General features: G+C 47.1%; 1 protein-coding gene across 2 annotated transcripts in view; it reads left to right on the forward strand.

The window, feature by feature from the left end:
- The window catches only part of LOC149366229 (very low-density lipoprotein receptor-like), a 58,158-nt gene that overhangs the window by 25,166 nt on the left and 9,391 nt on the right, over positions 1 to 23,601 (forward strand). For both annotated transcript variants that reach the window (XM_089549613.1, XM_089549622.1), the window contains exons 3-10: positions 8,600 to 8,722; positions 15,444 to 15,569; positions 17,281 to 17,397; positions 18,434 to 19,180; positions 20,189 to 20,360; positions 21,103 to 21,321; positions 21,953 to 22,071; positions 22,930 to 23,069. In XM_089549613.1, the coding sequence (XP_089405739.1) occupies positions 8,600 to 8,722; positions 15,444 to 15,569; positions 17,281 to 17,397; positions 18,434 to 19,180; positions 20,189 to 20,360; positions 21,103 to 21,321; positions 21,953 to 22,071; positions 22,930 to 23,069 (1,763 nt within the window). The remainder of the gene's footprint in view (positions 1 to 8,599; positions 8,723 to 15,443; positions 15,570 to 17,280; positions 17,398 to 18,433; positions 19,181 to 20,188; positions 20,361 to 21,102; positions 21,322 to 21,952; positions 22,072 to 22,929; positions 23,070 to 23,601) is intronic.

Genomic DNA, 23,601 nt, shown 5'->3' on the forward strand with positions numbered 1-23,601 from the left:
TTCTTCCTTAAAAAAAGATAAAAAAATACTCCGAAACGGCGCTGTCGCATTGAATATTGATGCTGAGGTTTGTCTAAGTGGAGCAGTGTTGTAACGTGTACGGTGCTGGGTATCTTTTTTAGTATTTTTTTTTCACTGTTATTCCGCGGGCACTTATCTGTCGACTCTACTACGGGAATTTACGGAGTTGGGGGGGGGGGGGGGGGGGGAGACGCGTAAGTCCCCGCTTTACCCATTTAAGAGTGCTCCCCGACGCATGCTAAGTAACTTGTTGAACCGGGGTTTCTTACGAATCATACGCACAAAAAGAAAAAAAAAAACTCGTCTCTCGTCTGCTTCCCAAGGAGGCGTCGTATGGCTGCTGCCGTGGAGGTTCAGCAGTGTCGTCTGCATTCTTTGGGGCTCAATGAGCTGGCCGATAGAGAAAGAGTGCAAGACATCCGCGTCGTCTGTGATTCGCGTCACGTTTTGTGTCGTCTGCTTCTCGTGAACCTCGGCCGCTTTCGTTTCGTTCTATACGTAGCTCCGTTTTAGTGCTTTACTTGGGATTTTCATTCCGTCATGCATTCCGCCGTCTCTGCGCAGTGGTCTGTGGAGTTCCGGTGTGATTACGCGTTTTTAATTCTCTAAAATCTGTTTTTCACTTGCTGTTTGTGGAATATTGCTTATAGGCTTCCCAGTTGGGCAAATTGTGCTTATTCTTTAAGACATATTTGCGTATCTTGAAGGTATCCCGCGAAATTAGAGCACGCGGTAGTAAACCGAGCTAGCAATGTGTGTGACGCGTGTTTCCCCAGTAATGCCGCATTGTAGCAAACGTTTTTGGCTGCAGTACGATTCGAACGTTAATTATTCTCTTTAGCACTGTTCCCGCATCCCTAGGTACCCCATTGAGTACTAGCTTCCTTCTCATCTGCGTGCTGTTTTTGCTCCAGTTACTTCAGGTACGGAATTGCTCTGCAAGTCCTTCGCAGATTTTATTTCGCGAATAGCAGCATTGATTGACTCAGCTTCTGGTCGGTTACGTCAGCCGCTTCTGGTCGGTCACAGCAGAGTCTATGTACGAATTTGTGTTAAGAAAAATAAACCAACAAAAAAGTTATATTTAAGCCCCGAATTCCACGACCAAAGGTTGATGGAATAGCGATTGTGAGAGGGTCATGTGAATGAGCGCCGTATATATATTCGAGTCCCGAACTTTCGAACCTGTGTGCGTCTTTTTGGCTGGTTTATTTTTCCTAATATAATGCACCAACTGCCCACCGTGGTAGGTGGCAGTTAAATTAATGACCGATCCCTAGAGGTTGCTCGGGAAGAGCAGTCTGGGTCTGTGGTTCGTTACATCCGAGGTGGCGACGTGGTCGCGTTTGGTGGGGGTCGCCAGTTATGGTTGCGCAGACCCTTCTAATTCGGACGCCGAAGCTCTCAGCTGCGCGCCCACTAATACGGCGTCCGCATTCTTCTGCGCCTACAATCTCGTCGATTGTAGTCGTAAAGAAAAATAGCCAATTATCACCCGTGTCATCGAGGAGAAGATAAGGGGGCGACCCGCCTTGTTTTTTTCAATGGTTCCGTCAATTCTGTCAGCCGGGCCACAAACGACAAGCGCTGATACGCTCCTTTGTTGCGCCGTCTATCATTTAGTCATCCCTATCAGCTAGTCCTTCGGTAATAAGTTTTGCTGAATTAGTTTTTTTTTTCCCCAGAACAAGCAAGGTCTGGCTTTATGTAGGTCCTGCTGCTTCGCCTGCGTGCTTGCCAAAAAATACCCGTACACACCGCTTAATCCGTGGTCATTTATATCTCGTTTTTTTCTTCCCCGGGGGATAAGCAGACTAACACTCACTGTTGATGGGCCTCGAGAAGACAGAGGACGCCATAGTTGTATAGATAAGCCTTGCAGCTATCGCTTAATCCTTCTGCGATTATCCCGCACGTAGCGTCTCTTAATGGGGTCAGGTACCAACTACCTGGTTTCAGCCTCGGAGGAACGATGGGTCCCCTTTTCCGACATCCGGAGACCGAGGTGCGCCGCTTGAGAGACGTCGCAGTTAATTGCGTTCCACAGAGGGCGAAAGTTAAAATAAAAATAGAGAAAAAAAACTGCGCAGCTGCAACGTGTCCGCTTGTCAGGAGGACACGTATACCTGACGCGGTGGCGAGACGATCACGCCACTGCTATCCGTCTGTCCTGACGCACGCAGGGAGATGTTTTTGACATTTGTCGGTCGCCGAGCTGATATATATATATATGATGTGCTGCTCGTTGACCCCTCGTTTGATGTATTGGATGAATGAGCGGCCGGTCTCTTGTGATTTACCCGATGTGCACTGAACCTCTCGTGGACATCCTGCAGACATCCTAAACATCCGCAAGACGTCCATGGAAGTTTAAATGCTTACTGGGTAGTAACCGAACGTTGGGTAGTACTCGGATATCTCGCTATATCGCAGCGCGAGCCGATTCAGCTTTATTTTTATATTCAATTCCATCTAGGCTTACAAAAGTACAGGTTGTGATGGTGCCGTATAGAGGGCTCCGATTAATTTTGACCATCTCGAATACTTAGTTTTTTTTTCCCCCGACCTCTTAATTTGCGTACGCTGTCTGCCCTGAAAGGAATATCCCAAGCGTGCGACTATGTGCAGCGGTCCTTATCGTCTGCTCGTCCGCCGGACGCGCGCAAAGTTTCGGTTTGAGGCCAAGGTTGTTTTGCGCGCGCATTAGGTCACCTTGGCACAGGACAGTGTTACTGGGTTCGGTTTGACCTCGGTAACGGAAAAACTGGGCCATAAATGAATGTGAACGAAAAACTCGATACGGACACATACTTGCCGAAGTGGTCATGAGGTCTACGCTATTGCAGCTCTTGTCTCGAGGCGGTTGCCTAAAAAAAAAATCTTGTACTCCATAGGTCTCCGAGCTCTCCTCCGATTTTGGTGCATGCCGTTTCGTTATTGTCTGCGAGGTGGTTCAAAATAGCTTCCGTTATTAGTTATTTACTTATTTATTTTGCTAGCAGGCGGCATTGGAGAAAACGAGTGGTACGTCGTCTGCTTTCGATGACCTCGCGCCATTTCCGTTTCGGCAGAGACATGAATCTGATTCTGGAATGTGTACTATAAAGTGGATTTTATGACGGCGACGGCGGCCGCGTCAGGCCTCTCTTTCCGCTGATTTCTCTGTTCTGCGTTTGTCGGTTTCGTTTTTATTTGTTGTCTGCCCATCCATTTGTTTCGTCTGCTCCGCCGAGCAAAAAAAAAAAAAAGCTCCTTCCTTCCGCCACCGCTGTACATGATGGCTTCGTTTTTCGAGCTTGGTGCTTTGAAGTCTTTGTATTTCTAGTTTGCTTACTTCCTTAATTTCTTTCTCCGCTCCATATTCCGTCATTTTTCTCTTAACTTCGCCTTCCTGAGCGGCTCGTCGAGCGTGTCTTCTGCTGTCGGCGTAGGAGCTCGGGGTGATGCCTGTCGTCTGCTCGCGTCGGTGGCAGTGCGCGAATGCTTTCTCGGGCGTGCAAATGGCGGCGGGTTGCGTGCGAGAGGGCGGTGGAACGGGGTGTGCAAACACGGGCGGGGATCGACGAACTGAATTTTTTTTAATATTGCTTTCTCAGCGGCTCGTTTGTTTTTGGAAAAAGGGGGAAGGGGGGGGGGGAGGTGCCGTCCAGAAGTTCGTCGCTCGCTCCTGCGTTATTATGCACGCGCGCGTTGCACTGTGAAGCCAAGCCAAGACACGCCAAAACTGGAATGGCGGGCTCGTTTTTCGTGACGGTGACCGCGAGGCGTTTTTGCTTCTTCTGGCACGCGAGCTGACGTGTTGACGTGGCGGTGAGTTTGCCAACGCAAGGCGGCAGATCGAATTCGCTGTGCCGGGAAACTAACAAAAAATTGGAGAAGGCCGAACGTTTTGTGTAGTCACCGGTAATGGGGTCAGGGAAAGCGCCGCAGCTGTGGCGTCGTCTGCACTGTCGTCTGCTCAGCCGTCTGCTGCTCGCGTCGTCTGCAAGTGCGCAGATGACGACTAGGGGGTGCAGAAAAGCTTCGCGCCAAGCGACAAACGCATATACTTGTTTTTCAAGCCGCCATTAAGCCACGTGGGTGGCACGTACAACTGAAGAGGCGGCAACAAAAACACACACGCAAAAAAAAAAAACGTCAAAGACCGACTCACCCCGAGTGCGATGCCATGCAAGTGGTGTTTAAGTTCGCTGTATGCTTCATCGTTCTGTAGTCACTTTGTGAATGATTCTCCTATCCTTATGGGCGGGAACGACGGGCTCTTATTCTGGGGGTCATCACGACTTCATGTCTTGCTGCGAGCCTCTTTGGCGTGCAGTCAGCGCTCGCGTATTTTTGTGCCCGTTAATGCGCGCTCAATTGCCGCTGGAGTAGGCATCAAAAAGCAGACGATTTGAGACCCTTTCTTTGTGCCCCTGCTGCGGGAGTAACCGACCATTCGCGCGTTATAATATATGACCCTCCTGTTCGAGCTATTGCCGCTTGGGCGTCGTCGGGACGTGTTTAGGCCTTTTCTGAGCTTTTCTCATATCTTTTTTCCTCTCCCCAATGTGCGTACACCGTTTTCTTTTACTGCTTTCCGAGCGTTATGCGCATCGAATTTGCATGCGAAGCGCGCTCAAGCAGCCGCCGATTTGCCGCCCCTCCAGACTTGTTTGGGAGATTCCGAAAAGGTCTCGGCACCCGGGCGATGCATCCAGGGGAGGTTGGAACGGCGCGCGTGACTTGCGGAGGCCCAAATTGCTGATCGCGTACTTCGCTTGGACGTGTTTCGTCTGCCGGTTCCCGCCCCTTTTTTTTTTCCTCCTGCAGTTTCGACGTCTGCAGAGTCGATGGGATTAAGTCGGCTCGTCTGAGAGCGGCTTCAGTTTAGCGAGATAAGTGGATGAAGCTAGCTTGGCGAGCTGTGTTTGGGGTCATGATTTCTCTAGAGCAGAGTTGCGCATCAGTTCTGTTCTTTTGCAAGGAACCGCGTTCTGTTCAGGAACTTTATCCAGCTTCATTTTTTTTCGTTAAGGTAGACATTGGAGCCGGCTTGGATACGGTAACATTCTTGGAACAAGGGAGTCTTCAAAGAACGGACGCGAGTCAGGCCTAAATTTTCGGGTCGTTTGTGACGATCTGCTGCGGCTCAGAGAATCTTTCACACATACCTCTGCTCAGAGCCTGTGGCGCTGTTGTGCCTCTTTGGACAGCTCTAGCCCTTGCTCTTACCCACGTAACACGAAGAACTAGGTGGGGTTTAATAAACCTCTCAGCAAGACCATGCCCAAGTCTTGTAGAAGTCTAGTTGTAGATGTTATCTAGCTGTGGAAAGCCCGAAGCCTTCCTGTAGCTGTGCTAACGTGAAGCTAAAAGTTGACTAAAAAACATCTTGCAAGAACATCTCAAGCCCTCCCCTAGAATTATTATTATTTTTGCTAAATCTACCCCTGATCACTGCAATAAGCTATGCATACTCCATTTGGTGCACTCCTGCAGCCAAGCAAGGTTTGATCCTGACCATATTAGCCATTCAGGCATAGTTTGTGAGCGCAGGCCCCTCCGACTAAATTTAACTTAAAAAAAAAAATATCGGTCCTTCATGAATTGCTTGGTTGATTAACGTGGAGAATGTACAAAAGATTGCCTGCGTTCGATCTGCTCGCGTAATATACATTTTACCCGGAGGTCGATGTTGCAGTTTTGAAGGTGCATAATACGAGTTATCCCTGCAGACGACAGAGTGCCCGTCGGAAATTCACAGCAGACGACGTGTGGCAGACGATCACACGCGAAGGCGCGCGCCTTGGCCCCGTCTGATCGTCTTCGGGGATGACTATGAGCCCCGGTTTTCGGGACGAAACGCGTACTTGCGCTGCTCGAACATTTAATTCGCTCTCCCCCGCCTTTCGGAACACTCAGGCATTGGGCGCGGACGTAGATTTAACCCGTTCCGTCCGCAGGCCGAGGGGGTTCCCGTATTTTCGTCTGCGACTCGGCGGCGCCTTTGTGAGAGAACTTTGTCATCCTTGTTCTACCTCTCTCTTCCACGGGAGCGTACTTTACGTTCATTTTCCGTGCTTGGAGGAGGTGAGAGAAAGGGGGCTCGTTCCAGCGCGTTCTTTCGACCTTTTGTTCCTCCTACGTTCGCGGAGAAACAAGCGTGCGCTGCGCGCGCGCCACCTAGCGCCATCGGCGGTCGGCTTCGACCTCCCTTGCCCTCCAGCCGTCGCCGCTGCGAGCGCTGACGTAGTGCCACACCTCGCGCTCCTATTGGCTGCTCGGGAAACGCCTGATTTTACGTCACGACCCGCTTTACTGCTCCTTTTCTTTTTCTCCTTTTGTAATTCGTGGGCCGCGCCGGCCGGCGTTTTTATGCGCTTGACTGCGTTGTTCTTTTTGTATGTTCGTTTCTTCCCTGCGCGCTCCGCAGCTTTGTTTTTGTTCCCTCTTCGGCCGACCGTTTTGTCCTACGTGGCGTAACCTTCAGAGGCTGCGCGTGCGTTCTGAATTGCTCTGCGTAAAACTGTGACTGATTGCCCCATGCGACCTCCCTCCCCCAACTGCTGCACACTTTCATTTTCTCACAGAGGCATTGAACGCCCCTCTGACCCCCTCCCCCCTTTGCTATGCGTGCGGAGAGTAGGCGCCTGTCGACCATACGATACTGCTCGTACGATGCTGTATATCGTACGATGTGGCCGCAGCAGCAGCTGTGTAGCCTCGTTTCGAAAATGGGTTTTTTTGTTTTTATTTCGAGTGGTCTGTACTGTTCGAGCGGTCTACGCACGTAGCAGCGCGCGCATGAGCGCCCACGTAGCAGACGACGCGCGGCGCACGGAAATGTGTGCACACGTTTCCGCATCCTGTTTTGTCGTCTGCTCGTAGACACGACGCTTGTGTATGAATGTAAATGGTAACTGAGCTTTTGTAATGCCGCCAGCACGATAAGGGATTACCATAACATACTCAAGCAATAGCGCTAATACAAAACCACATGATGTCTATGCATAGTAACGTCAGCAAATTTCTCTAGGTTTGCTTCAGTGTGCACGAGGTACAGCAGTGACTCTAACCAGCAGACCAAACATGGAGGATGGAAAGAACTCTGCAGAGGTGGTTAAGTTACATTTTTGAAGCCGCTCTCCTCTGCTACCTCCGCGTTACCATTGGCTGCGCCGTCGGCCAAAGACTCCCAGTAACCCTTGCGAAAGCGCATGACTTCCGGCACGCTTTTTGGCGTGCAGCTCGAATAGCGAGGGCCTCTTCTGAGCTTTCCTTCCTCCTTGAGACCAAACATGTCGGCAGCTTCTTGCAGCTTTGCACCAGCTGCTACTCATGTTGCGAATTTGAGCTTAGAAAGCAGTAGGCTTTGGCTGCAAAAGCCCTCAAATTAGCAAAATCATCTGCGTAGTTTAGGTGTGTACAGCTCTATGGCTGCATGCTATACACGACGACACGTGTACACAACCTTGAAACTATCAGCCGATACCTTTTGAACAAAGCAATGTACCTTGTATAGAGTTATTGAAGAAACGTTGAACATGTGTCGTCATTGGGGTTGACCTCAATCTAAAATGCACAGGTGCGTCTTCGAGCTCTCTGTGGGGCGCACAAAGGCGACAGGCGTGACATCTTTGGAACAGTGCGTAATCCTTTATGGCTGTCGGGCAGCCAGCTGCCATTGCATCCACGCACTTTTAGCTCTGTCTGTTCTGTGCAGTGTTCCAAAGGTGAAGTGCATGCAAATGCTTGGCTGCTTGCAAGTGTTGTGGAGCACATGGTATGTTGCACATAAAGCACATAGCACTTAGTAGTAAAGCTCACGGAAGGAAGTGGTTTTCCAAAAGCTAGCATGACAACTGATATAAAAGGTATATTCGAGGCAGCAGTTGTTGTGTCCTCACTGGGGAAAGCATTTTGTGCCCTTTATAACACTGTACAGAATAGAGGGGAAGAAAGCAAGTTGGCAGTAGAGTGAATAGTTCTGCTTTGTTCTCTTGAAGGCGCTATTGTGGTACTTCCGCCCTACTTTTGCTTTTCTTCATTCTTGGGCTGTTTGTGACTGCTTATTCACAGCTGGAATCACGTCACTGGTTTGTCTAAATGAAAACGGTGATCATAAAACTGCACATGTATTGTCACTTCAACAAAGTGAATGCACCCTTCGAAACATGTTGTGGCAAAGCTTTGACGTCTGCACATAGCAGGGTTCCTTGGAGCAAACGTCAAACTTCTCCGTGATCTGTCTTTGTCTAGTCTGTGTGACAAGCTTGTTTAGTCTAATTGTGTTTGTCACACTCTTTGAACCAATAATTCTATGAACTTCAAGAGTGTTTGAAATGAAAGTAGTGGAACTCGGCACACCTGTGACCTAGTTTTACTTCTAATTTCATTTGGTGTATGCCCTACTGCACTAGGCATAATCGTACAGCTTTCAGGCAGCCAGTTGAATGCACCAGGGATGTGCTGACTGAATTTATTGAACAATTGGAACATCTTCTCAGCTGTTTTTTTTTTGTGGGCTTTCTTGCAATGGAAAAGGAATCTCGTAATTCGCTGATATTGACAATTTTTTGTTTGTCTCTTATTGCAGAAAAGCGGACATGTTCAGAGATGGAGTTTGCGTGCAAAAGCGGCCACTGCATACCGAGCCGGTGGCAATGTGACAATGAACCTGACTGTGAGGACCATTCTGATGAGGACGTGGCCATTTGCAGTGAGTTCGCATTTTTTGCATCATCCGTGTTTGATGTTGCTGCTCTACTAACAGCTGAAGTGCTGAAATCTGTGAATGATCTTATTGTGCTGTGTTACCAATTAGTTCCCTTTGGCTGATAGGCATCATTAAGGTAGATCGAGGATACATATACGTACTATACTCTGTACTGGAGGCGACGCATAGATGCTGTGTTATTTTGAAGTGCTTTACAGCTGGGTACACCTGTGTTGTGTGCAACATTTAATGTGGACAGGAATTGCGAATTCTGTCCTTTGCAACACTTGCAACACTTGTAGCTTGTTCTTCCGATGCGCATTGCTAAAGAAGAGGCCTGGAATAGCGGTCGAGCTGTGTAGGCCACTACTGAGCACAGTTGTTGTGAACTGACGGGTGGCTCTAGGTGATGATGTTGACGCCAGTCATTTCAGCTCTGATCATTCTCAGCCTGCCATTGTGAAGACTTAGTGATGATGTGAATGCTGCTTCTCTATTCAAACAACTAACATGCTCATACGTTTGGTAGCGCCTGATTCCGATTAGTTGAGAGATACAATGGCAAATGCATGCATAGGCGAGCAATTCATCTGCAGTGGTGTCTGCGAATGCAATTTCTAAACCTGTGTGACCAAATCGCTTTCATATAAAAGGTCTCACTGGCATGCCAGGGTTAAGCTCTTGTGACAAGGTCCTGACGAGCGTCACTACAGTAGGAGATCGTCACGTGCCGCCAGTGTTCTTGTCTTGCGTACTCCCAGCCCGGCTGCAGAACACGTGAATGATGTATGGACCTTGTCACTACCTTGGCTTGCTCAGTACATTTGTCAAGGTAACTCAGCGGTGTCCGCTGTCGCAATGCGGCTCAGCTTCACTTGGCCTCGTTTTTTTCCTTTCCTTTGCCAAAGACGTGATGCGGTTTAGTTGGCAGCAAAGTCGGCAGTTCAAACTCCTATGACAGGCAGCTTACGCACTGAGCATCATCTGTTATGAAAGGGCAGTGTTGTGTGTTTGGTTGATTGAGTGAGCAGTGTGACAGCGATGCATGTGTTGGAAGACTTTTTGGGATGCTACTTGGTCTAGGTAGTTTCGTCTTGGATGCGCTGCAAGGATTTGTTCTTTGTCTCGCGACAGATCTTTTGAGTTCTTTCTGTAACAAGGAATATCCTGTGGAAACGCTTTGTCTGAAGACACACTCGTTTTTGGCAAACTTTCAAAACTTTTTCCTGAACTAATTCATATACAAAGAGCATGACAGCCAACAGGGAAATGACAATGGAAGAGTACGGGGCATTGCTTCTTGGTATTCACGTTCTGTTTGCTGTTAAAAAATAGCCTCTGGTCTTTCGTTTGTTGTCTTTTTTTTTTTGGCTGCCATGCTCTTTGTAATGCACCTGCTAGCTCAAAAACAGCCTTCTCCATTTGTATGCCTCCATTGTTGAACCTGTTTCATTAGTGCATTGTGCACAAATTTAGCTCATTATTCATGGGCTTTATTTTAGAATTAGCGAGGTAATTGTGCACTATAAAGCGAGATATATTGTAGTCATAGCAGCGTATGAAAACTTCTCTTTGAGAACACAGTCTTAATATTTCATAATTGACAACTCCAGTCTTTCTGTTGTTCTTGTTTGTTGCGCTGCTCTTCGTTAATCGATGAAAACTTCCCTTTCACCTCTGGGCCCAACAGTGTTGTAAGGTCGGTCTGAGCTGAGAGGGATGCGGGAGTGTTTCGAGTTTGTCTGCTGTTTCCAGGTGTGACGAGTATCTTTTTATTTAACGGGTCTTTACTAGGTAAAGTAACAGTAACATTAAAATAGTTACCATGCTCACAAACGCTCCTTTCAATGAAGAGATGTAGCATTCAGAAACAAGCAGATCTCGCCAGACCAGATGCAACTTTGGGACTCGTTGTTCATTTGTTATCTGACCGGCAGGCATTCTGCCATCAGAGATGCCGAGAAGCCAAGAAAGAAGGGAGTCTCTCCGGCAACCATTTCTGAGCGGCAGAGCGCGCGTTAATTGTCGGGGTGTGCCAAATACACTGTTCCATTTCCTCCGGCGTGCTCCCTTGATTGTCACCGAAGTGTCCCTTGCCTGTTCCATTTGCAACAGTGCTTCGTACTTGCACAAACACAACAGTGCTTCGTACCTGCACAAACACAACAGTGCTTCGTACCTGCACAAACACCCTAGCAATGCCTCTCAGGAGGACTCGGAAGCTTTCTCATCAACTGGCAGCCAGAGGCACGCCCCGGGGTGTCGCCTCACTGTCTGCGACGTTGTTTGATGAAATCCTTCCTCTCCTGTAATGCAGGATAAGTGTAGCTACAGTCTGGGGGAAAAGGTGTCTGAGAAGAGGGCGAGGTGTGGCTTTTCCAACTGTGAAAGCCGCTTACACGCGCCCGCGCACCTTGTCTCCGTAGCCAGACAGACCGTTCCTCTCCCACGGAAAGAGAAAGAGGGCAAGCGACGTTTGGTGTGTGCGCGTGCGTGTCGTTTTCCTGGGGCTGCACGTGTTTTTAACGTCCACACACCCCTTCCAGTCCTCCCCTGCATAGCTCTTGTCGTCTGCTCGGCTTCTTTCCTGGAAGCAATTAACTTCCAGCGGTAGTGGGCGACGAGGAAAAGCAAATAGCCCGGGAATCAGGAGAGGGGGTTTGCCAGATCGAGATGTGCATGCATAAGGCCGAGGGCGCTGTCATTTGGCATTCCTGTTTTTCTCACCCCCTCACCCCCATTCCCCCCGCAATTTCATGCGCCCTGTCATTAAGACGGGGTGCGGGAGTTGTCCCGACTAGCGTGAACCACCAAGACGCTTGATCTCGTGTCTGGCCGCCATTTATATTTTAACTTTTTCTTTCATTCTTTTTCTTTTGCTGCCTTCATTCTAATGTGCCCAGTCTTGTCTACTATCCGGGCTGTTATACAGTCTAGCATGGGGGTTTAGCTGCAGACACCCCCTTATAGTCAAGCCTGTTATTATGGTAAAGACACGTGAATGTGCTCATAGAGAAAAGCACGATGCTTGGTGTGCCTAAAAAGGGAGGGGGGGGCTGAACCTTGTAAGCACTTTTTCAGAATGCTTCATTCATTCTCGCTGTAGCTCGCACTCATATCTTGCGTTGATGTCTTTGAATGGCTGATGCATACTGTCTCGATTACAAGGCAGGCCTGCTGCCAATCTTCTATGCATAGCAGTTCCAAAATAGGATAGTGAGAGGTGTAAAAAGCAGTTTCGTGTGGGTCACCCACGAAGGATCTTTGCACTCTTGCTGAGGGTTTGCTATTTGCATAACCGGCAGTCAGCAGATGCAGCAGTCAGCCATCTGCCAGTCTAGCTTTGTAGTTTCATTTACTGTGATGCATCACTCTAGTTTTTGATGAAGGTATGTTGTGTTCCTCATCTTAAAATAACCGTAATTGCTTTGGCAAAACAAGCTCTTGTCTTTACTGGTTGCATGCATGCAGCGGGGTTTATTTTGGAAGCAGGGCTTCGCTTAGCAGAGCGCACTGAGGCTTTTGTGCTTGTGTACTTTTGCGATGGGTTGTTCAGAGCTTTGATGCAGTGAAGCGGTGTGGAGGTGCAACTTCAGAGCTTCTGAAGGAATGTGGTGCATGCAATTATCAAATGTAATTAAGTTCAGTCCATAACTGCCAGGCTTTTGTTCAAATACCTGTAAGCACAGTTCTAGGGTCCCAGAATATGTCAGTGTACCTGATAATTTATCTATGCATGAAGCAACAGATGGTTACGCTGTCTTTTCGGTCATATTTTACCTGCTGAAGTGGGAAACCTTGGTGTGCATGTGTTATTTGTCTAAAAGAGGGAGGTTTATGTTGAAAGGTCGCTCCCAGTCCCATTTTAAGTTAAAGAACTGCATATTTCACTAACTACTACTTATTTAAAGCAGCAGCTTGCACCTTCATTGCATGGGAGTGTTTAAATGCCCTTTTAGTTAAATTAGTTACCACCCATGCCGATTTAAAATCCATGCCACTTGACTGCCAAGCATGAGCTTGCAGTTAGATCTCGGTTGCAGTCACTGGATTCCAATGGAGGTGAATTACGAAGTGCTCGCTCACATATAGCTCACATATATTTTGTTGCCAGACATTTTATAGCAGCAAGTTTCCTTTTACTCCATGCCTGGAAACCTTTATTTCACTAATAATGTCACTGGCCTGTGCAAGTACAACCTTCAGTTATGTTCTGGGATTGAGTGTCAAAAAACCCTAGTTGGTCGAAATAATCTGAAGGTGTTCACAGCGGCATGATCTTACCTTACTATGTTTTTGAAAATGAATACTAGTCACTTAAATTAGTTAAATGAAGCACAACTTTTCAAATGCGCATGATCAGTTAGAGGTGTTTATGTGCTTATAAAAATGAAGCATACCTTTCAAAGGCATTCTAAGGAGTACATGTGCCATTTAGCTGCTCCCTCGATTTTGGACGAAATTTACTCAAAAGCAATCTTTGAGGTTTAGCCTTCCGACATGTGGCAAAGCACAGCTGTGCTTGCCGAGCAGGATCTTTTGAATGAACAGGCTGGAGTACATATTTCATTCATGACGGTGTTCTAATAGACTTTCGCTGTTACACTGAACTTGTTGCCATAGTCTTGCTTGCTTTTAAGCTATTCGCTGTTCTTGGTGCAGCGACGTAACTAGCATTATAATCACATGCCATTATAACGGGCTGTCGCTTGGCTACAACCAATGGCTTTGATTGCGGGCAGTTCACTGCATCTGTTCGTTGCATGATTTAGCTTGGCATTTGACATTATAGCACAGCGTCAGCCAAGAGTAATGGCAATAGGAAACATTACAAAAAACTATATATTAGGTCGTTCGATTTTGAAAAGAAAAAAGGAAAAAAAAGGAGGGAGTGAGTTGGTGTCATTGTTCTAACATATACGTGACAGTTGTGTGAGCGCTGTTACGTCAAACTTGGGACGCTTGCTCTCGTACTCATGCCTGACTTATAAACTAGAGTCCATTAACTTTTTGTGCTGTCAGGTGTTTTTTACCAGCACGTTTTCTTTATTTTTCTCTGTAGTTATGTTTGAAATTTTTTTCCTTCACTGATAATGTCAGTGGCCTGGAGTGCAATAAAAATTGATATAACCTTTTTTTCTGTGTTAAAGTGGCACAAACAGTATTGTAATGCACATTAGTATGAAACATTGAGTGTATATGTGAGAGGTGTTTGTAAATAACTGTGTGAAATATAAATATAAAATTTAGTTTTAACATTGCATGGTGGAGGTGGAGGTCATGTGTTTTTTGTGTTGACCTGTACAGCAAGCATCTGCAGGACCTTCTCAGCCATTTTATGCATATTCAGATTGCAATTGGAGTATCCCAATTGAAAAATTTTGCTGGCAACTTCTAACTTGCCGGAAAAATTCTCTGCAAGCGTAATGAACTTTCAGCACAAAAAAATTGTTGTGATCAGTCTTGTGACAACGTGCATGCTTTAGTAGAAGCAGAATAGGAACTTCTGCATGTCAAAAGATGTCTTCAAGAACCCCAGTTGGTATGAAATTTCGTCCCCCGCGATTAGCTTTTGAATTTGGAACGCAGTTTTAAATTGCGTACTAGGGGTGTAGGGATCAAAGTGAAATTCCGTGCGGTTATAAGGTTTAGCAAACACATTTCACGTAGTCACTCAGTAGGCATTAAAACTCCCATGGACGTCACGCGGACGTTCAGGACGTCCGTGGCACGTCCGCGGGACGTCTGGGTTGCTTCAGTGCTTATTGGGCAATGCTATGATGTACTTTTAATATTGTTGTGCACAGCTGGGCTGCATTGTCTCACAGTAACTGTCCTGCAGGAATGGTACGAATGCTGGCTGGCCACAATGCCCACTCCACAAAACACAAAAAGCCCACAGCACCATTGTTTTCTTGCTGCTGTGTTGCACGAGGTCACAGGTGTCGCGCATCGTACGACGGATGAGGAAGCCAGACAGCTGTGCATGCTGTGTGCCTTGCCGGGACGCAAGGGGCCTTGCAGCGCAGCTGTAATCCAATTTGATGCATTTGCCGAGGCTCGAAAGGGCTCAGAGCTGGCTTTACCCTGTCGAGTTGGTGGCGGATTATTGGAGCGTTGGCCCGCTTATTGCGCAAGCCACGAAACAAGGTTAGCATAGCTAATTGGTCGTGAGAGCTGCTGAAACCTAACAGAGCATTAACATAGTTTTGGCATTTCATTGCCATTTTCTTATTCCGAGTGCCTTTCTGTTCGTCCTGTTGAGAAACGCCTCGTGTCTTCTTAGTTTGGGACGCCTTTAATCGACCAGTAGCATTGCTAAATTTTTTAATTGCGGACTTGGAGCTGTTACAAATTTTTTGTTGGTTGTAATATCTTCCCTTTGGGAATTCGACCACAAAGCAACAAGATTTGTTGAGTTGTGACTACAGTGAAAGAGGCAGTTTAATTGAGTGGCAGGAACCAGCTACAGGGTACCACATAGCGTGCACCTGTAAATCTGCCTATATGCCTAGAAATAAGATTCTCATTCAGAATTCAATTCCACATTCTCTTGCTGCAGTCAGCCGATGCACCACTTTGCATTGCCGAACCTCGTAGCACGAGCGAGCTGTGTAAACCACTCTTAATTCGTCCCATTGCCACTCTCACCTTTCGCAGTCGCGCACATGCTATCCTTGAAAGCATTCTGAAATCTGCTGCCTCCTCTTTCTGGCTATTGCAGAGAACAAGACATGCTCTCCCGACCAGTTTGCCTGCAAGTCTCACGAGGGTGTCTGCATCCCCATAACGTGGCGGTGTGATGGCCAGGAGGACTGCATTGACGGCTCTGATGAAAAGGACCACTGCTGTGAGCTCAGTCTTTTGCTGACCTTAAAGCTTTACAGTTTATTTCCTAGCAGAGACTCATGCTGATTTCACAAATTGCATTATTTGTGGCATAGAGTTTCTTACTATTACCTAGAGGGAAAGCTGGTGGCGCTGCACTTCAGCCACCATGGACGCTCAAAGCATCATGGGGCGGTGAGCTACTTGTTGCGGAACAGTCGTAATTTTTCGGGAACATGGAGTGGCACCACTAAGATGTGTCATTCCGAAAACGCTGTTCGTGTGTGCGCAGATGACTTTCGTGCGAACGCAGTGGGCAAAACCCATAGTTGTGAAAACGCAACGACACACGACGCCAATAAAAGGTTTCACTTTTCCTAAATGCCATTAAAGAACCTCTTATAGTATTTAAGCAACAACATATTTTTTGAAAACATATTTACTTTTAAAAGTGCGCCTGTTAAGTACGAAATATTAGTTTTTATAGTGTTCATTACTAGGCCAATAGGAGAGCGAGTCGTCTCTTATTTTGGGCAAACTTTGCACTTAAATGCTTTTCTGCTCATTTGTTGCAATCATTAGACAAGATTTTCAATGTTAGGACGTTTGTAGTTATCAAACAGCTTTATTTTTTATTATTTTTTGGCCAAAAGTTGCAGTTCCGCAACAAGTAGCTCACCGCCCCATGATGCTTTGAGCGCCCATGGTGGCTGAAGTGGTCTCGAGGGGTCGCCATGCAAACTCCCATAGACGGGCTGCCAGCTTTCCCTCTAGGTAATAGTAAGAAACTCTATGATCTGTGGGGCCCTGCCGCGATGGCTCAGTGGTTACAGCGCTTGGCTGCTGACCCGAAAGACGCAGGTTCGATCCCGTCCGCAGCGGCCGGATTTCGATGGAGGCTAAATTCTAGAGGCCCGTGTACTGTGCGATGTCAGTGCACGTTAAAGAACCCCAGGTAGTTGAAATTTCCGGAGCCCCTCACTACGGCATCTTTTATAGCCTTGAGTCGCTTTGGGACGTTAAACCCCAATAAACCAAGCATTATTTGTGGAATTTGTGGCAAAGGAAATCTTCCCGGAGGAAGTTTTTGAAGAGGAATCTCCTTGCCAACAGTTGTGCACTGCCCACATGTCAGACGCTCTAATTAGCAAAAAAATGAACGTTAGAAATGATGACAATTTTTATTCTTTTCGTTTCTTGCTGTAGAAATTAACTTAAGTGACTGTTAGGGCCTCTCATCTTTACTTTCGTTTTACTATGTGGAACACCTCTTATGCCCAGGCTAATCACTGTGCCTTATTTGACACGCTTCATTCTGTGCAGTCAAGTTTTGCACTGCGTACATGTTTCAAGCAATAGGGCTCGGGTCCACTTGTAGAGGAAGGTTGTTGCATTGGTTCTGGATAGTTAGCTGGGAGCCGCCGCGGTGGCTCAGTGGCTATGGTGCTCGGCTGCTGGCCCGAAAGACGCGGGTTCGATCCCGGCCGCGGCGGCTAGAATTTCTTTGGAGGAGAAATTCTAGAGGCCCATGTACTGTGCGATGTCAGTGCACGTTAAAGAACCCCAGGTGGTCGAAATTTCCGGAGCCCTCCACTACGGCGTCTCATAGCCTTAGTCGCTTTGGGACGTTAAACCCCATAAACCAACCAAACCAAGCAGTTAGCTGGGAGCTCCGGGATTCTGCTCTTGGTGCATTGACACTGGTCCTTGACTTATTTTTTCCCTCTCTGCAGCTGCGGTGACGTGCACGCAAGAGGAATTCTCGTGCGACAATGGCAAGTGCATCACGCAGCGCTGGAAGTGTGACCAGGACGATGACTGTGGCGACGGCAGCGACGAGAAAGGATGTCGTGAGTGCCCTCACTTTCCTGTGCTGCTGTTTTTTTCCTCCCACAAATTGCGCCATATCCGATTGTGCGTTAACTTGTTCCTTGCTGCCAGTGAGACTGGGAAGAGATTCTTAACATTTTCACACACACTAATGCTTTAAATGGTCATGCAGTCTGATTGTAAACGGACTGAGGCACAAAAATTAATTTCAGTTTTATAAGGCAAAGAAGATGGTATTATAAAGTGAACTCAGTGTAGTAAGTGCAGTTCGTTCACTGTCGATCAAGGACCGGTTAGCTTTGCTAATTATACAATTATGCATCTGTTTCTCTAGTGGCATAAATAGAATGTGTCGGCCAATTTTGGAAGTACTAAGTTTGCACCTTGATGAGCTTTTTAATTCATTATAGCACCGTTTTAATTAATTATTCCATCCTCTGGGTTCTCTGGGAGGTTTCGTGTGTTTGTTAACAGTATAAATTGTGTGAGTGCATGTATGTAGAAGTTGATTAATTCTGCCCAGATGTTGCTTTCAAAGTTTTTGATTGGCCTGTTCTCAGTAACTTTAGTGAAAGGGCATCCCTGCTGCAGCTTTCTTAACTTCCTGCTCTAACCCATTTTTCACTTCACTTTAATACCTTAAAGACCCTCGTTAGAGGGAGCTACATAAGAGGCGGGGCACGCAGAAATGAAAAACAGTAAGTAACAGATAATTTGTAAGTTATACCTATATAAGATTTACACTAACCAAGTATACGTGTGATTCTTTCGAAGAACAAAGATTGGCATGTGATAGCAGCAAGATCTCGGGGAAGGCCATTGCAGTCGTTCGTAGTCCGGGGGAAGAATGAAGAAGAAAATGTAGTGGTGCGGGCGCGACATGGGGCGCGAGGTCGAGGCACTTGCTGCTGATGGCCGGTACGGAGGGAGATGCATGGTGTTGGTGCGCAGATGTAGGGTTTATTTAATTGAACTTGTCATATTCTCATGTATCCAGATGTATTAACAGCCAATAATTCTCTCTGTATTTCTTTCCACCGCCTCTTCACCTTCCAGCCAATGTCACTTGCTCGAGTGCCGAGTTCATGTGCTCCAACGGGCGCTGCATTCCGGACCGGTGGCGGTGCGACCGCGACGTCGACTGCCTCGACGGCTCTGATGAACGCAACTGCCCGACGGAGGACCGGCCCAGCACGTGCAAGGAGCGCGAGTTCCAGTGCGCCACTGGCATCGACTGCGTGCACGCCTCATGGCAGTGCGACGGAGACCCCGACTGCCCGGACGAGTCGGACGAGGCCAACTGCACCAACACCTGCCGACCCGACCAGTTCCAGTGCGCCAACATGCACTGCATCCCGGGTCAGCTCGAGTGCAACGGCCTCAACGAGTGCCACGACGGCTCGGACGAGAACCACTGCAACAACACGGTCAAGAAGTGTGACCCCGAGACGGAGTTCGACTGCGGAGGCAACCACTGCATCCAAAAGAGCCTGGTGTGCGACGGAAAGAACGACTGCGGGGCATACGAGGACGAGCCGCGTGACCGCTGCCACGAGAACGAGTGCGCCAAGGACAACGGTGGCTGCTCTGACATCTGTCGCGACGATCCGGTTGGGTACCGCTGCGAGTGCAGGCCGGGCTTCAGGCTCATGGAGGATGGCAAGACGTGCGACGATATCGATGAGTGTGCAACTCCAGGGTCGTGCTCGCAGACGTGCATTAACACCAAGGGCGGATTCAAGTGCGAATGCATTGAGGGCTACATGCTTGAGCCACGGGACCACCATCGGTGCAAGGCCAAAGGTCAGCATATCAATCAATCAATCAATCAATCAATCAATCAATCAATACTTTATTCAACATCATCAGGATGTTGGGTGCACCGGCAAAAAGCCAGTGATGAGGTTTGACGAGGCCGCCCTGGCGAAAATCTTTCCCAGCCCAAATGGTTTATGGAACAATTTCCAGTTGGTTCCAGTTGGAACCAGCTGGGTTCCTGTTGGTTCCAACTGGAACCAGCTGGAAATTTTTTCATAAACCAGTTGAGCTGGGACGCACCCTACAGAGGCAGTTTGGTAGTGGCACACATAAAGAAAAAAAAAACCAAGTTGATACAAAGAAGATCATGGATTAACATTCGAATATTGAGGGCATGAGGTAGTGCAGTTATCAATCAGTTGTTCGTCAACTCCGATTCATCATTTAATAAATGTGGGAGAGTGGGGATACTGTCCCTGTTGTTTGCGTTAGCCTCAATGCTGTGCCTTGTTGTCTCAACGTATTGTTGTCTCGAAATGTCTCATCATATTGTTGAGAGAAAAACTTTAATGTGTGGTCCAGTTCTAGTGTGCTGAAGAAGTTGACGGGGTTGGAGGCTGGAGTTTGGGTGTGATGGCACTAAGGAAGCACATGGGTGATGTAGGCCACAAAGAGGGGCCATGTCATGTTCTCAAGGCAAATGAAAACTGAAGAAAGAAGATTTCATAAACATATATCCTGGCCTTCTCTGTAGTCCTTGTAGAATCTTCAAGCTTGTGTGTATCTAAGCAGAATGAAATCAGTTTAAGGGATGCATGCATGCATGAACATGCATCTTTGAAATTGATTTTTTTTTTTCAACGTTGGGGCCACAAACTCGTGTGAAGAGTGCCTTTGCATGCAGGAAAGCTGTAATGTTTACTGCAATTTTATACCTGAAAGGAAGGTAACGCTACGAAATTATTCACTCTGTAAGTGATTAATGTAAGCTCCTTATCTGGAAGAGCAAAGGTGCTTATTTCTTGCTTTCGTTTTTTTCTTGCCCCCTTGCAGAGGGTGTCCCCTACCTGCTTTTTGCCAACCGCAATGACATCCGTAAGATAAACCTTGAGACCGGCGAGTATGTCGAGGTGGTCTCCAAGCTGAGGAGCACCATTGCCACAGACTACATTTACCGCACTGGAACGGTCATCTGGTCCGACACCGTTGATGAAGTCATCAGCAGGTAACTAGCCTTGGTTGCCTGGTTGTATAGGGAGTTCGATGACCATGAGTGATGACCAAGGCTGCCCAATAGCCAATCACGGCTGTTGTGGAGTGCAGTTCATACCTTTTGTATTGGTTTTATATCGACTGGTGAATTGGTGAAGCTAGTACAAGCTTCATGGCGACACACAGCGCAAAAGACGAGGAACCAGAGTAAGAAAGACGCAGCACAAGCGCTGACTCGCAACTAAAGGCTTTATTTGCTAAAAACCTTCTTATGTGAAGGAAACAGGCAGAAAGAAATGCCACAAAACACACAAAAAAAAACTAAAAACTAAAAACACCTTTGAAAATGTGTACGGCAATCAAGCGTTCTGAAGAAAATCCATCTCCTTATCAATTAAGGAAACTTTTGCACTGTGTCTCACCTTGAATCTTTACCAACTAGCCCAGTTGAACATCTTGCTAGTATAAGCTGACAATATGTGCTTTATCCCTCTGAATTCTAAAATTTTAACCAGGCTGTTGTGTAGTTAGCTTGGCTGGAGGCAAGTGCCAAGCTCGCAGTTTCGGTAAATGGTAGGCTCACAGGACAAGCATTTTCACCTTGAGTTGTGAGACATTACTCGTACTGTGGTGATCCTCCCTAGTTGTCCACTTGTGCAGCATTCACCAGCTGAGGCGACACAATATCTATAACCAGTCTCACCATCTGTACCTGTGCAAGTTAACACATTCATGACTTCTCACTTCCTCAACAGTGCACCCATTGACAAGGGCACCCCCGTCAAGGTGATCATTGACAAGGACCTCCATGTGGCCGACGGCCTGGCCGTGGATTGGATCTACAACCACATCTACTGGACAGACACTGCCCAGAACCTCATCTCCGTCGCAGACCTGGACGGACGTATGCGGCGGGCCCTCTTCACGAAGGATCTGGATGAGCCGCGTGCCATCGTTGTCAACCCTCTGGAAGGGTGAGCAACTTGGGCTATGTTCACACTAATGTGAAACTTCATTTCTGTATGAAGTGCTCAGCAGCAGCATGCAAGGTTCACTAAGTAATGCATACTGTTTTGCTTTCTGCCGCATGCAGCTAGTCGCAGTTTTTTTTTTCTATGCAGCAATAGCATGGCATAGCTGCATTATGCTATGTGTAATTGTTGAGGAAACCAAAGACCCCAACCCAGTGGATATTAAAACTCATAGGGATGTCTTGTGGACATTCACGACATCCACAGGAAGTCCAGGACATCCGCAGGACGTCCAAGGGAGTTCCAGTGTCCATTGGGAAGTTTTTTTTTTAGAGTGGCACTGAGAAATAGTCATCGCATGTTAATGAGGAGGATGAAACCGCATGTCTAGATCTCAAACTTCTACACCCAGATCTAAATTAAGGGAAAATAATGATTGCAAAAGAACTCTGATAATGCCGTAGGACAAGCGCTTTGAACTTAGAAGACGGTAAGGAGGTTGGTGCTACACTCCTACTGGAAGACGTGGAATAAGTTGCATATTTGGAAGGACTTTTAAGAAGTCTGAGAGCAGAGGTCATCTGTTGCGCTGAGCTTCGAGGCAGTGTCTCAAGGCTTCTTTGTCTGCCAACAGCTGGATGTACTGGACCGACTGGGGCAAGCAGCCCAAGATTGAGCGTGCCGGCATGGATGGCTCGCACCGGTCTGCCATTGTCACCACAGACATCCTTTGGCCCAACGGACTCACCATCGGTGAGTGCCTTGAAGTGTTTCATGCTTTTTTCTTTTACACGTTTCATGACTCTATACTGTAGACTCTAATCAAATAGCTGCACTGTTTGAACAGTGCAACCTAGTGTGCCAAGAACATGGTGTACTGGGCGAATGATCACACTTTTTCATAATTTTAAGGCGAAAGCCTTTAATGCCTCATCGTTGTAAGCAGAAGTTGTCGACAGAAATGTCACGCTTGTCTTCGTTCACTCCCATCTTCCTCCCTTCCTGTTATGGCGAGGTTTAGGTGTCCACCGAGATAGGAGGGACAGATACATTTCCTTTCCTCAAAAACCGACGAGCCAGGCGTAGAACCTTTCCTCAAAAAGCGTTGCATTCAAAGTGCAACATCGCGCCAAACGGGTGGTGGCGTTCTGTGGACCACCTGGCAGCGCTACAACACGCTGTCGCGTTCCACTCCTAAAGGCGAAGCTTAAGCGTCATTAATTGGCAGTTAATTAATGCACCAACAGAATGTGAAGTGAACAATCGCGTAGCAGAATGCAGCACTCAGGCTTTCGCCTTTCACCACTTTAGCTGCTAAAGTTCCTTGTAATTTTTTAGTAATCTGACACAAATGCTTCGTGCCATCCTACTGGCCGAACAGCAAATTTTTAAAACACTGAGCTTGCTAACATATAATTATACGGCTTTTATGTGCGGTGCCTTCAATTCTACATTGGTTTATTTTGTTGATCAGCAGGTAGCCACGTTGTTACACGTGTATATGCTTGTTTGCACACAACAAAAACCTTCTTAAAACAATTGGTTTTTGTGGATAGTGTTCAGCTTTGTTGGAAACCCACATCTCATGTCATGCGCGCTCTCCTGATGCAGACTTTATCACCAAGCGGTTGTTCTGGGTTGATGCCAAACTTCACCTGATCAGCAGTGCCGACTATGATGGCAGCAACCGCCGAGTTGTTCTCTCCTCACCGCTGATGGTCAAGCACCCGTTCTCCATCGATGTCTTTGAGGTAAGCCTTTTGCTTTTTACTTAAACCATGTGCAATGGAATGCATGTACATTCTGCTTCGGTTGTGCTCACATGTCTGTGCAGTACTTCACATATTGGCTGACACCTCTTCAGTTTGTCAGACTTGTATGGTGATGATCGTGTTTAAAGTAAACAGATATTCTTTATGTCCAAACTGTTTTCTAAAGCAAAAGTGGCTGTTGAAACACTCACTTAGCTGGGCACCAATTTGATTCACTGCTTTAATGCTACTTTAGTAGCTTTAATGTTCTGGCCTGATCTGTTATCACAGTGTGATAACTGACCATGTATTTGCTGTAAGTCTGAGCAGTAGGAAGCAGTTCAATATTCGCATTGCTGTCATAGCGGAGGATCTTGCTGATTGTTGCCTACATTCAGTATTGTTTAACTAGTTGTCCTTTGATGGCACTCAGTTTTGCTACACAGAAGTTGTTACCAAAAAGTGGCAATGTGTGCAGTCTTTAGCACCCAAAAAGCTTGTATTTACTCTACGACTGTATGTACCAGAGAAA

The sequence above is a fragment of the Amblyomma mixtum genome, chromosome 1 (assembly GCF_055824585.1).
Source record: "Amblyomma mixtum isolate Tamu chromosome 1, ASM5582458v1, whole genome shotgun sequence".
NCBI classification, from domain to species: Eukaryota; Metazoa; Arthropoda; class Arachnida; order Ixodida; family Ixodidae; genus Amblyomma; species Amblyomma mixtum.